At 26.5% G+C, this 16,074-nt stretch overlaps 1 protein-coding gene across 1 annotated transcript; it reads right to left on the bottom strand.

The window, feature by feature from the left end:
• Positions 1 to 1,652: 1,652 nt before the first annotated feature.
• On the bottom strand, positions 1,653 to 5,140 carry LOC101509518 (E3 ubiquitin-protein ligase At4g11680). The gene is given in 5 exon segments (XM_027334073.2): positions 1,653 to 2,088; positions 2,091 to 2,136; positions 2,472 to 2,841; positions 3,867 to 4,308; positions 4,694 to 5,140. Coding segments are annotated over 4 exon segments (990 nt in total). The 5' UTR covers positions 4,298 to 4,308; positions 4,694 to 5,140; the 3' UTR covers positions 1,653 to 1,945.
• Positions 5,141 to 16,074: the final 10,934 nt, after the last annotated feature.

Here is a 16,074-nt window from a genome sequence, read left to right as displayed (position 1 = left end):
TGGAGATAGTACTGAGATTAATATTCGTGAGCTTTTATTTATCGAATTAAGATTAATATTCCTGATGAAAATATGTATTTGTTCGTATTGCGCCTAACAATATGTTCACATGAACTAATTACTGTAAAAAAAATTCAATCTATGATTGTTATTTTATATTGTTTTGTTATGCATATATATATTTTGTATTGTTTATGTTTCTTAATTTTGTATGCGTATATGTATATTTCAATCATCTTATATAACATTTGTCTTAATAACTCTGATTTTAAATTCACTCATAAATAGTTAACAAATTATATATTTGTATATTTATATTTCTAATCTCTTATACAAGATTTATCTTAATAACTCCGATTTGAAATTCTCTCATAAATAATTGTTGCCCGTCCTAATAATTTTGATTATAAATTGTCTAATATAAAATTTATTTAGAGCCATGAATTCAATTAAATTTTCAGAATATTGAAGAGAAAAATAATAATTTATTTAAGAAAATATAAAATTTATGTAGGAATTAAAGAAACAATTCACTTCATCGATTTCAAACACTATTTTATCAAATTTAAAAACTACTATACTATACATTTTATATTCTAAATTTATTATTAAATATCACGCAAATTCAAAAGAATTCAAAAGATTCATGAAAGATTAATGAAGACTAACATGCAAATTCAAAGATAAAAGATACTCATAGTTTTTATGTGTATTGTAATTTTTTGTTTGTAACAGGAAAATTATTTTTTGTTTGTAACTGGAAAATTATTTTTCTTTAGTATTTTGCCCACTTATACAGCAAAGGGTGAATAATAAAAATAAAAATTCACTATTAAGTTACTTACTCATCTTTACATTTACTTATTTTATATATGTTCATGTCCATTATTTTAAAAATTCTTATTTCATCTAATCTAATTATTTAATATTTTTTAATAATTATTGTTTTTATTTGTTTAAAATTAAAAGTATTGTTTTGTAATAAGTTTTTTGGAAAGAAATAAGATTCTTTGTAGAATTCAAAAATAAGGCATGGTGTTGGAGTCATACTTTTCATCAATAACATTGAACGTATAAGGAAGTAGTTTTTAAGTTAAGTTATAATTAGATTTTTTTTTAATTTTTTTATTTTAAATTATTTTTTTTTAAGTCAACTTATTTTTTTAATATCAATAAAATAAAATTTATAAAATTTGATATATATATATATATATATATATAAACTAATATAATAATTTATTTCCGTGCGACGTACGGGTTACGAACTAGTACTATATATTTTACACACCTTTTGATTCCATTTCGCTTGCATGTATTTGATTATTTAAAAATCAAGAAACAAGAAGACTTTTCATCAAAAGAAAAGTAAGGTTCGCGAGATTCTTGATTTGGTCAAATATCTTTCATGGTTTTGAATAAATCTAAATAGTTTTTCTTACGATCTTCTTTAATGGAGTGAGAAACCTTTATTATGCTTAGTGTTGTTAACTTGTAACATATTTTTAGGAGTTGGTGGCGTTTGTTTATTAAATTTAAATTTCTTATCTATATTTCTTTTGGTTTTATTCAATAAAGTCATCATCATATAATTTCGACTATAACAAACATTTTTCAATAAATATCCGTGCTTCACACAGGATTCACACCAATTATTATTCATAATAACAAGCATTTTTTATAAATATTTTCTTCAATATTCAATACAATGATGTTTACCTCACAATATTTAAATCACAAAAAAAGGAAAGGAAAAAAACCTTGTACATAAAATTTACTGGAAAATAAATTTTTTGATCAAGGAACAAGCTAATTCGAAAAAGTAATTGGGATTTTTAATGTAAAATTTTGGTTACTGGTGACTTCTTTTGTACATGTAACTCACTCATGTAACCAAAGTGGGGAAAAAACTTTGGGAGTATATTATATATATTATGCATATATCATATTATATAAGATTTAATGATTTTGTTGTGTTGACTTGTGGTATTGCTACCTCTGTAAACCTTGTTTGCAAAGAGGGCAGCATGATATAATTCTTAGCCATTGATCCACACAATTTAGATGGAACATATGCGAACATGGCAATTGCCTAACTTCTTCTTTGTCTTTGTACTTTGCCAAGCATATGCAACATTCCTATCACCACAACCAACAACACAAATTTCTCAATCAACACAAAATTATTATAGATTAAGCTACACATATGAAAAATCACCAAATGTTCTTTTTGTTACACTTTTATTAGGATAAAAACATATATATTTTTTGAAATAAAGATAATCACTTGTAGCCGTTTTCATTCATTTATTATAATTATTTTAAAAAATAAAATAAAATAAAATTTAGAGAAAAAATTTAATAACTACAAATAAATTATGTTTTAAATAGCTTCTTTGAAAATGAATTTTAATAAATCATTTAAAAAATAATTTTCAATATGTACGTATGTATATAATCACTATGTCACTTACGGGCTCTTCGTTGATCAATCTTTCACTACATTGAGAATCATCGTTTCGATCTAATTTGTTATGAGCCACTTTATATCTCCAAGATGGAATTTGTGAGATTTGATCATCAGATGCACCTTTAGAAGAGGATCCCATGTTCATGTTGTAACCAAGGAGGGTGCTAATGAGGGGAACACAACAACAAAGCAAAGAGTAGCAAATTGCATTCCAAACAAGAAGTATGATGCATAGCACTTGGAGTTTTGGTGCTTCTTGTAAAGTTCCAAAACGTGAGTCAAAGGACCAAACATTTCCCATCACAAACCATATGGCAAAGAAAAGTTCTAGTGAACTTCTGCATTTGCTCATCAAATGTGTGCTCCTATATACACTGCATAAGTACAAAGAAAAATTTGTTAAAAATAATTTCAAACCAAAATAAATTATCTTCTTATATGATCTTAATTTGTTATCCAAAAGAATTTTGAATATATACATATATATGGGGAGATACTTTTATCCTCTTATATAACTAAAAAATCACATACGTTTAAAAATATACTTTCAGATAGAAAAACAAAGAAGAAATTATGTTTATCTTTGAAAGTATAATTTTATAGGACAAAAAACTAATATTTTTCCAAAATTATATTTTTGAAATATAGGTGAAGTGAGAAAAGAAACTTCCAAATGATTGGATCAAATCAATGAACTATTTAGTTGGGCTACTATGGCCCAATTATGTTTTGTTGTATTTGCTTTGACCAAATATATTTTTAGTGTCATAATTAATTAGTTTTCATTACAATTTTCTTTACTCCCTTTCCCTCAAAATCATGAAAATATGATTACTCTATATTTAATTATGATATCTTGTCTTCAAATCACTTAATTGTTTACCTGTGTTTTTTCTTGTCATACTAATTTATGAAATATCCATTAATAAAACAAATTATATTTCTTTTGAATGGAAATGCTTTAAGTTAGCTTTTTAATTTGTTGTATCCATTTTGAATTGAATTGTCTTTTTTCAAAATAAAAATGGCGATTTGGTAAGTCATCTCTTTCTCATTTTTTTGTATCCTTCTGCCCCTTTTCCATGTGCTTCACTTGAAGGCACTTAGGCCCACTACATTATAGGAGGCTTTGGAAAAAATAAAATACTATTTTTATTATCAAAGATAGTATTTTTCTTTCTATCATTTGCAACCCTTATATTTTTAATTCAATTCAATTTCAAGAAGACAATTATTAGATTCTTTAATGAATGACAAAAGACTCCATCTTGAAGTTTCTATTTAGCCTAAAAACTAATGGTGTCATCAATACCCACTAGGCCCTAACACCACATTAAAGACCCTATAAAATATTATATTACTAATGACAAAATAAAATAAAAGGAAATTCTTGAAATACCTATTTTCTTCATTGTTTGTTTGTTGTTCCACATCAGAAATTCCAAGAGCATCATCCCCTTGATTCACATCTATTTGATGATAACGACCACAAAGTAACAAAAGATTAAGAACACATCCAATGTCATAACCTACTATCCACACCCTCATAGGCCAAACAGGTTTTTCACTCTTTGAAATGACCAAAGTGAATGTTGTGCTTGTTATTTGAACCAACAAAGCAATCAACTCCAACATCATCCAAGTGTTTGAATTGAAAGGATTAGAACCAAGATTAGATCTTGGTCCATTTTGGTAATGAAACACTCTTCTTAAAAAATTGAAACATCTTGATCTAGATATTCTCATGGCCACTCTAGTAAAAAATGAAGGTTGAGATTGAGATTGAGATAAGGTAGCTTGTGGTGGAGGCATGTTTTGGACAATAGCCATGTTGTTTTCTCCTATTGCATAATTTGAACAAAATGAAACCATGTTGCTTGAACTATTATACAAGAACTTTGATCCACTAGAGGAACTCATTGGCAAAAAAAAAATGATATTTTTGAAGTTGAAAATTAATCAAGCTTATAATTTTCCAAAATATATTTTCTTTATGATAATAATCATAAAACCCCCTTTTGCCACTATATATTCATATGATCAAAATTAGTCCAAAATTGAAAAACGTGTGCTATTTCCCTCAAGACCAAGTCTTTTTGGTTCCTTAAACAGAACATAGAATAAAAAAATTATACAAAGCCAACTTAATTTGAAGTCCCAAGAAATAATTCAAAAAAAAAAAAAGAAGCACTCAAGAAATTTCACTTATGCTTAATTTAAAAATACCTTATCATATAAGCCACATGAGCAAAAGATTGAATTCAGCTCCAAAAATTTAATGGAAGCAACCCAATTGAAAGATATGCAAATAACTCAAAAACATGAAAACAAAAAAATCAAACTTGTGTGAAAAACCAAGGATTCAAAATTATAGATGGTGATGAAATAAGAAGAAGAAGAGATATGTATATAGAAGGATGAAGAAGGTGAAGATTGGTATGAAGGGTATATCAGGGAAGGTAAAGTTAGAATCTCAGAGGGTGACCAAGAAAATCGACTACTAAACTTTGCTTTGATTACAAGAGACTCACAATTTTGTTTGGAGGGAAGTTAACCGTTCGCCAACTTCTTCTATAGACTATAGCTATATTTTCTATTAAGTAAGAGTTGTTCAAAAAGCAATTCAAGAGTTCCAACTTCACAACTTCCTTTCACAAAATTAATACCAACGCAAAGATATTTATATATTTTTGAAAATAAAGTAAAGTTTCATAGTTTTTCTCTCTTTGAATTAAAGTGGATAAGACTTAAACTATTAAGGTGTTTATATCTACAAAAGTACATGCTTTTTTATAATTTATATTTAAATATAATTTTTGTTTTTATTTTAGTCTCACATAATATTTTGCTTGAATTTGATCTTTATAAATTCAAAAATTATTATTTTTAATTTTGAAAATTATATGTAGTACAATCAAATTGTGTTGCGTAATTCAATAAATCGATAATAAAGATTAAAATGAACCATTTATAAATTTATAATAATTAAATTTAAATAAAATAATTGTAAGATCACAACAAAATAATATTATAATTGTAGAGATTAAATCATATTTAAATCTATAATTTATATATCAGCATGAAAACAAGTATTAATGTGTTCGTTTTTTTTTATCTCCGACAAAAATAACAAAATTTATACGATACCTAAAAAGTAGTTATATAATTGATAAAAGAATGATAAAATTATTTAAAAATTAACATAAATAAATAATAAAATTATAAGTTGTACAACATTTTGGTATTCTTTTATATACAAGTATAGGTATTTATCTTTAAAAAATAATTTTTAATTAAATAAAATATAATTAAAATATTCATAAAATAGTTTTAATAAAAAGATAAATTGAAAGGAAAAAAATATTTAAGATAGTTCATTTATATATATAAAATAGGTATCTTGTAAAAACACGAATAAACCATCAAATTTGCTGCAAATGTTATAGAATGCTCTCAAATAGGTCTATATTTTAAAAAAGTATCTGACTTTGTCAGATTTTTTTTTCCTTAGTTATTGTAAAAATCTGCTAGGAATTAAGTTAATAGTAAGTGGCTAAATATATAAACTAAACTGATAGTAAAATTTTTAAAATAAATGAAATTGATAATAAGTTGTTAAATATAAGGAACAACAATTTAATAGAATCAATAATTATTTTAAAATATTCATAATCTCATATATCTATTTGAAAGCACTCTACAAAATCATCAACTAATTTAGTGGATTATTCAAAAATATGTATATATATAAAATAGGTATAGATAAAACAAAATAAATTTAATTTACACGTATTTTATACTATATATCACAAATATTCATGTCTATTACTTTAAATATTTTTAAACATCAAATAATTGTAATTTATTATTATAAATGTTAAAAAAAATTACACTTACTTAAACAAAATAATAAATAAATAAATAAAGTGATTTATTTGAATTGTGGCGGGGACAGTGGATTTTAAGATTTGTGGTGTGGTAAAGGTTGTCCACCTAATCTAACCAGCAAAAATGTGTGCTATGTCGGAGAGAAATGTGGGTGGGTCCTCTTCTGCGTAGGAATGATAGTTACTATTTTTGCATATTTAGCCACAATAGTTACATTTTGTGGGGTACCTAATTCTTTTATTTTATTTTTTAAGTGTAGAGACCGACATCATATCATGTACTGTTCGTTAGTTGCACAATTCTTTTTGATTCATATTGTGCACACATTTTGGAGTTAGGAGACAGTTTCATCTTGTTTTACTTTGCAAATCAGTCATATATTTAATTTGCAAACCAAACATGAGAACAGAATGTTTCTCTACCTTTTCTTCTTTCAATTTTCTCTTCAACCAAACAACAAAATTTTAGCACACTTTCTACTCTATTTCTATATTTTTACTTTTCCTTCCCCACTTTTTTCTAAACCAAATTAACCATTAAAGTGCCTATTAAGAATAATATTCATTATCTAAGAACAATGTTCATTATTATGGAAAATAATTGTGAAATGTTTAGCTATAAAGTGTTTTTTGTTATAAAAATATTAAGCATAATTCAAATATTAATGAAAATAATACAATTAAAATAATTATAGTCCGAGACATTATTTATCCATACTTTAATATTAATAAAAAAAAATCAAAAGCACACTAACAATATTAATAAATATTTCAAAAGTAAATAAGTAAATATACGTTATACTTATATTCTTAAAAACACTAGCAATATTGATACTTACAAACATGTTTTTTAAGAAGAAAAAAAATTAATTTTTCACTTACCAATTTTTGTTCTCTTTTAGTAATTTTCATTATTGATTTTATCTCTATTTCCGTATCCTACAATTTATCTCATATTAAGTAGTCTATTAATGATATCAACAACTCTCTTCATTAAATTTGCAATTAATTAATGACAACATATTTTTAGTTACCAATATTTGGACTTAGTACCATCTCAACTAAAATCGACATAGGGACTTAGTACCATCTCACTGAAATTGATCATCATCTCTAATCTATTTAAAAAGTTTGTCTCTAATCTATTTTTTTTCCATTCAAATAAATAAATAAATGCTAGAACAATTTTTTTCATTATAATGACTAGAAACATAGATAAGGTTTAACCTCATTTAATTTGTAACCATAAAATCTCTATTGAAGCCAAAATAGCTTATGGGATCAAGCAGACTTCAAGGTTTAATAAGTCAACATCAAGTAATTAACGTCATAGAAAGAAGGCCTACCTGAAATGATAACAAGGTTTGATCATATAATTTTTTTTAAATGATTTGAAAATTGACAGTGAAAGAAAAAGAGGGGAGGAATTTTATTGCTATTCAGCAAACGTTTGGTTTATACATCATTTTCTTCTATTACAAAATTTCACATAATCTTCTTGGTTACAAGAATTTCCAAAACAAAAAAAAAAACATATCAAATCAAATCAAATGACGGCGATTCTATTATATTCAGGCAAAATATTAATAATATGCGTTGTCGATTGATGAATGGTTTACCTGTTTAACAGCACAATTAAAAATTAATATAATTCATTATAAAATACAGTGAGATTATCTTTTGTTTCTTATAAAATACCTTGTTATTATATTTGTGCCTTATTTTATTTTAAATTGGACGTTTTAATAAAATTAAATAAACTAATATTTTGTCATTGAAATTATAAATTAAGTTAATTTAAAATTTCATTTTATGAAATATTATATTTTTATAAAATGTTTAAAGTCAATCAAAATATTTTTTTATTAATTATTTTAGAGAATTTTTTATCTACAATTTAAAAATTAAGGAGCATTTTAAATGATGTTATATAATTTAAAAAGCAACTTAATATTTTATAAATTTTAAATTAACCGATAATAATAATTTTATGATGAAAATTGTGGTTTATTTTAAAAAATTATCACCTCTAATTTTAATATTTTTTAAGAAAATACTTATCGACTTAAAAAAAAAAAATTTAAAGCGACATGACCTCGACCAATGTGGATCAAAACAAGTTAGGGACGTATTTTGCTTGAACAACTAGAATACACAACCTTTATTTTTTGACGAAAGAATCCTTGTGCTAAACAATAAAATTTGTACACATGTTGCTTATTAAGTGGTACTGAAAGAGTTTAAATAAAAATGTGGTACTGAAAGAAAAAAAGTATAATTAACAAACAAAAATAAATAATAGTTTTGGCTTGTTTGTAGCGAAATTTGACTCAAACTTGACCCTATTAAGAATTAGCGGGTGGGACATTCAACGTGTTAATAATTGACATTTTTTATTTATTTTTGAAGAAAAAAAATTTCAGTCGCTTTCTATGAAAATTAGATAACAACGGTAACAGTTAGTGGAAGCATGTCGATCTTATCTTATTTTATGCAATCTATTTATTTGAACAATACTAGAAGATTTATTTATTCTTTTCAGAAAAATAAAGAAGAAAAAACAGATATATTTATTTTACCCTTCCCGTGCATTGGGGGAAAGAGGTTGCTACTAATTTAAAGTTAAACACTTTATTTGACCAAAATTACTTGTCTGAGAGTTTGACAAAACACGTTAACATTATAAAACTTAATCAGTTATATTTAAATTCAATGATGTTATGAAATAAAATAAAATAAAGTGAAATGAAATTATATTCTATTGATTGTTTTTGTTAAAAAAAATGAAATGGTATAAAATTAAACATGTAGTAGAATGGAACTTCTTAATAATATAATTTTTACTCTGCCTTTATTTTTTCTATTTCACACTATAAATGGTTACTTCTTTGGCTTCATCTTCTTCTTTGTGGTCTCTTGCTTCTTCTTGTTAATTTGTCTTATTTCATTTCTTGCTATTAAATTGGAAAAAAAATTAATTACGTGTTGCTGAACATGAAATTAACTTTGTAGAGGTTACGCATATTTCTTATTCTTCGTTTCTCTTTACTCTGAATTGTTTCATCCATCATTCAATTTATACTTGTTTTTATTCAAACAATGTCCACACAAAATTAGAGATGACGATTAGACCCAGACTCAGTAGGTACCCGCAAAAAATTCTAGAATGAGTAGGGTAAAAATCCACATAATGGATATGGACATGGGAACGTGTAATTACCCGCAAAATTAAGCGGGTATGAGTGCCGGTACTATAGTACTCACCTCGCCCCGCACCCGCACTTATATAAATATATTATTTATTTAGTTATTTATTTATTTATTATATTAATGTTTAGTTTAATTAATTATTTTCTTTTATATTTTAACATTTATTAATATCATTAGATCACTACAATATTTATAATTGAAACATAAACGTTTGCAAATTTTTTAAGAATTTGAGTATGATAAATAGGTAAATAATTGTGATTTTATAACTAATAGTTATATCTTATTAATCGTGACTTTATAATTATACTTGCAACTTTATATCAATTATCTCAGATAATATTGTTGTATGACTTGCAACTTCATAAAATATTATTATTAATATTTAAATATGTATTGTAACGAGTGATCATTTGAAATGTTTTGAGTTAGAAAATATTTTGGTTTATAATATTTTATGATTGGATTTAAGATATTTGAATAATTTTTAAATTTAATCACAACAATATCATTTATTTATCAATTTTTGTAGTTAAAGCATGGGTAATGGGTATGGGTACGAGCACTTTACCTAGAGGGTAAGGGTACAGGTATTAAAGTTGATACCCAAGAGGGTACGGGCACGGGTATGGGTGTTTTTTAAATCGCAGGTATGGGGACGGGTCCTATAGTACCCTATCCATACCCTACTCATTGTCATCCCTACACTAAACATCACTTTTAGTTTTAGTGGCAGCTCTTGAACTTAAATATTGGGTGAATAAATTTTTTAAATTTTAATGGATAAATAAAAAAATATAATATTGTATCGTATATAAGAATTTTAAATTGTGAATTTACAACAACAAAAAATACATTGACGATTAAACTTTTAACATTATTAGATAGAAGTAGTAGATCAAATTTTAGTTGACATTTTTAATAATTAAAAATTAGTTTTTAAATAATTTTTCTTTCAAAAACACTAAAAAAATTAGAGTTTAATTGTTATGTTTTATCATTGTAAAAAATTTTACACAGCACATCACAAAATCCATAAATGTGATTTTAAAAGTAATTGTGATAAAAGTCAAATTATTTTATTAATCTCAAGGTTATGATGAATTGATAGTGTAAAATATATTTACATCGTCGATGCATACAAATTAAATCCAAATTTTTAAACTATTAATACAATTTTCTTAACTACAATGACAAAATCAACATATATAATTATTAAAATACATTTAAACACACCACTTTGTTTAAGATACTAATATTAAGATAGTATTGATAAAAGATAATGGTTTGGTTAGGTGGTCTATTTTAAAATTACATGAAACTATATCACAAATCCATAAAAATCGAATTTATTGATTTAGTTCAACTTGAACTCAAACCCATAAAAAAATATCAAACTAATTTAATTAGTTTTGGTTGAATTTTTGGAATTGTATGATCATTTGGTTTGATTTTTATATCTCTAGATAAAATTCACAACTCATAAAGTTGGAATTTAGGTTGGAAAATTTAGTTTATTTTATAATTGTAATGGTTGTTTTTGTAAATTTTTTTTATAAATTATTCCCTCCATTTTTTTTTATAATAGACATAAGGGTTATAATTTGTATGAGAACAAAATTGGTTTAAAATACAAAAGACCCTACTTATTTTGATGATAACAAAATCAATTTGTACGAATAATTTTAGCCATTAATGTTTTATTTAAAGTGTGCAGATCCATGACCACAAACTATGAAGGATATTAGAATATATCCTCTGATAATTGATCACAAAAACATGGAAAATTATGCATTCAAAAAATGTTAAAAAGCGCCTTTAACAATGGTACAAGAAGGTTTTGTCAAGACTGCCTCTATTCCTCTCAGTGCAACTACCAAAGTCTATCTCTAATGAAGGAAAACAGACGTTGGAAAAGTATGTATCTGGTGAAGCAAAACAGACTTTGGGAAAAGTCTGCCTTTGATGAAGCAATCAAGCTTCTAGTCAAACTACATCTGATCAGTTGCCTTTAATAATTTACTTGTGAAGATAAAGTAAGCATATGAGTTCCTCTAACTCTAACAAGCGTAACAAAAATTCTTCTACCTTTGATACATAAGCGTAACAAGAATTATTCTGCCTCTAACTGTGACAGACGTAACAAGAATTCGTTTACCTATATTTCTGATAATCTCATCAAGCGTTAGGCTCTGAACTATTATGTATCCTTTGAAAAAGTCAATGCTATGGAAAAATTCAACACCCAGAAAAAAAAGAGTCAATGTTCTGAATAATAAGAAAAGTCAACATGTTGAAAAAGTCAATGCCTCTGGTCATTGCTTTTGGTCTAATAATGTTGCCTTTAGTTGATCCATGCTTCTAGTCAAGTAAAATTGTTTCTAGTCCATGTTTTTGGTCATTGCCTCTGATCAAGAAATCATGTTTCTGATGTTCTTGTCTTTGTTCAGGTAAACCTGCTTCTGGCACTCGTGCTTCTGGTCAAGAAAATACTTTTGGTATTCGTGTTTCTGCTCAAGAAACCATGATTCTGGTGTTCCTGCTGTTGAGACAAAATCTCAAATTAATGTTTTGATTATAATCAAACAAAAGTTAATTAAGACTTTTAATTATGATTCTAAGTGTTTTGTTGTTTAACATGTGTTTTGGAGTGTATTAATCAAAGATAGGTATTAAGCACTTCAAGCAAGATCATATCAGAAAAAACAAGTTCATTCAAATAAACGAAGAACATTTTGACAAGATTCTGGAAAAACAGAGATCATTCGAAAAGAACAAAGGCAAAAGCTATGCATCATAATCAAACAAGCAAGATCATTCTCCAAGTTTAAGCAAGTAACAAGTACGAATTTGACAGGATCGATTGACATTACAGCTACATCTCTGAGCAACCTGCACACGTGACAAAAAGCAGAGAAACACTTCAAGATATTTGTCAAATAAGCTTAACCTCATCACCCCTTAAAACAACATCGAAGATCAAGAACATTCCTACTTTAAGACAACACTTATCCACTTAAACTGACACAAGACAGTTGGATCTTCTTCAACGATTAGATGAGCTATCATAAGCCTTTTTGAAGCCTATAAAAGGAACCTCAAGATGAAGCATAAGGCAGAGTTTCAAGTGCAAAGCAATATATCACTTACACTATCATACTCGAAAGTCTTAAGCTCCTCAATCACAAGCAAAAGGTTCAGTTTTGTTTTCATCTAGATATCAGAATCGTTATACTGAGTCCTTAGCCAAGAATCTAAACTCAAACAAGAGTTGAGTACACTCAGATTCTACCAACTTCTTAAATCATCACTTTGTAACTCAAGACTATTGTGTTAAAACAGTTTGAGTAAATTGTAAAAATCATTTTATGATTAAAAGGTAATTTGTAGAAATCATCTCTAAAGATTGAATGGTAACCTGTGGAATTCATTTCTAGGTTGAAAAGTAATATATTGTAACAGATCAAGATTGATCTAGAAAGACTGTGTGAAAACCAAGAACGATCTTGTTTTGAACACTTAATGAAAAATCTCACAATTATGAGGACTTGACGTAATCCACTTTAGATGAACCATGATATATCTATGTGCGATATTTCTTCCTTTATCTTTATTTGTTTATAATCAACTAACCATATATTATATAGATAAGTTAAATTATGTGATTTCACTAACCAAGAACGCTATGCGTTTATTAATCAAGATTAATCTTGAGTTAAATACTTTGAGATTTAACATGAATTTTAAAAAAGGACAATTACAATTCAAACCACCTTCGTTGTAATTGACATTGTTACTTCACGTGCCTCTGATAAAAAAAATCATGCTTCTGGTTATTATATACCTTTTATCAAGTACTTCTTTCTGATTGTTTTATGCTTCTGATCAAGAACATTATGCTTCAGCCAAACTGAAATCAAAATACTTAGAAAAATTCCAAGTTTCAGTTTTATGTTCAACGATTAGAATTGATCTCAACATATCTATTTTTGAAGACATTGAACCACCATGTTGAAGGACTACAAGACCATATCATGAAGGTACAAGGTCATTCCATGAAGGACACTCAGCCATACCTTGAAGGACAATGGCAATGTTGTAACTACTTCAATAAATAGCACACGCATTCTGAGTTCAAACAAGACACAACAACTTACAATATTCTTTCAAAGTGAAACAATCTTAAATCAGCAAGCAAACATTGAGTTAGAAAAATTGTCAAATTTATCAAAGTGTTAGAGAAAGAAAAATCTAAGAGCTTATCTTACAAACATCCTCTAATTAGAGAGAAAATTCTGCAAACCATAAACACTTATTATGTTGTAACCAATCTCAGTAGTAGTTGATTATGTCTTTCAACGGCTTGACGACACTAAGCTGAAAGTTGAGAAGACTTGTTATAACTTTTAAACTCATTCTGATAGTGACTACCATTTTCTCAACAACTTGACGGTACACATTTAGAGGTGAGAAGATTGAACACAACCATTGTGACTAATCAAGTGTTCACGTGTAAGTTCTAATTATAGTGGATTAAATCCTTCGAAGGAATGGACTGGACGTAGCTATTGAGTTAGTAGTGAATTATAATAAATTGCTAAACTATTTATTTTATCATTTTAGTTTTATCACATAAATTTTTAAGTGGTTCAAAGTATTTTTCAAAACAGTAAACACAATTCAAATCCCCTTTTCTTGTGTTTTTAATCAACAATTTGGTCAACAAAAATTGATGTATTTAGTCCATAATATGGATCAAATATATCAATTTTTGTTGATCAAATTATAACTTAAATGTCTCTTATAAAAAGATTGAAAGTAATAGTATTTTTTAAAAAAAATCTTGAAGACTTTGGGATGGTCGTGGTCACCCTATATCTCCAAAACCTCTGCCACTAGTTGGTTCGCCCTTGTTTAGTGTTGAGATCAAGGATCATGAATTTGACAAGTTGGTATTTCATATTCATTTACAATTTATATTATAGAAAAATGTTTGGCATATACCTCTTGAGTGAGAAAGAGATAAAAGATAATGATGTGATAAATGTAATATATTGATGATGTAATAAAAAAAGAGAAATAGAGACAAAACAATAAGTTGAATAAGTGTATGAAGATGTGAGTTATATATCTATCATTGTTATATAATATATTTGTTATTAGTGAGTGAAAGGGGCAAGCGATAGATTTGTTATTAGTGAGTGAAAGGGGCAAGTGATAGAAATGAGAAGAAGAAAAAAAAATAAGTGTTTTTTAAGTAACGATAAAAATTGAATAAAAAAGTTATAACTCATTTTGTTCAATCAATTTTCAAACAATGGAATGAATAATTTATTCTATTCGGTCATAAAATAGTCAAACAATGGACTGGAGTTTTAGTTCCACTCTGCTCCATTTAATTTTGCTTTATTCCACTCTGCTCCATCAGTTTTAGTTTTTTATTTTCCCCTTTGACAAAAAATAACTAAGAGATGAGCAAAATCATATTAACGATTGTTTTCATCATAGATGAAACTAAATTACAATCTAAATGATTCAATATTAATTAAAATTTATTAACAACTTGAGACCATTTTTAACTAAGGGGACTGTTAACAATACCTTCTTTAACACATATTTTCTAATACATTCTATTTGATTAGTTAAAATTTACATAAATAACATTAAATTATGAGTCATATATAGGAATCATGTACATTTTAACCCACCTAAGAGATATTGTTAAAAAATATATTAAAAAGTGTGTTGTTAACAATGTTGACTCTAGGGTAGCTTCATCTAGATTACCAACAACATAAGCGTGGCTTAAAAAAAAAAAAACACAAGTGTTGGCCTTGCAAAGAATGATATCATCATATTAACGATTGATTATCATTTGTTGTTCAACCAAACCCAACATATATTTCATGCAATTAAGTGTAAACTCACATAATTAGACTAGTATCATTTCTGAGTACAAGCCCAAACTTAAACCAAGATTCCTAATTCCTTAGGTCATCCTAGTTCAAATAAGCATAAAGTACAAAAATTTATATAAACATCCTCCAACTATGAAATCTTATCCCAAGGATCATCACAAATATGGAAACCAACTTCCTATTCCAACGCAACGACCATTTTTCTAATTGTGAGAGTGAATCTAAAATCAATTAATTACAAGATATCCAATTTTGGCCCAAATTAAATTTTTATATTTACCCCAAAACTTTTGAAATTTATATAAATAATTCAATTTTAAATAACACTTGTTCAATCCAAACAAAAAAAAATATAAATGAAAAAAATGCAATTTAAACATTTTAAAATTGGTTAAAAAAAATTCTATTACACTCCAAAGGGAGAAGAGAGAAAAAGACTGTTCTAACCCTAAAATGTGAGAATTTTTTAGGATTCCAAAATCCTCTTTATGTAGTGTTTTATACTAAATTAGGAAGTTTTTCTTTAGGTGAGGATGTCATTTATTTCACAATTTCACGTTTTTCTTCATTTCAGCCCAGTAACTCTAGCTAA

Source organism: Cicer arietinum, chromosome 5 (assembly GCF_000331145.2).
Source record: "Cicer arietinum cultivar CDC Frontier isolate Library 1 chromosome 5, Cicar.CDCFrontier_v2.0, whole genome shotgun sequence".
In the NCBI taxonomy this organism is placed as follows: Eukaryota; Viridiplantae; Streptophyta; class Magnoliopsida; order Fabales; family Fabaceae; genus Cicer; species Cicer arietinum.
The sequence above is the reverse complement of the archived record's forward strand: the minus strand, read 5'-3'. Positions and strand labels throughout refer to the sequence as shown.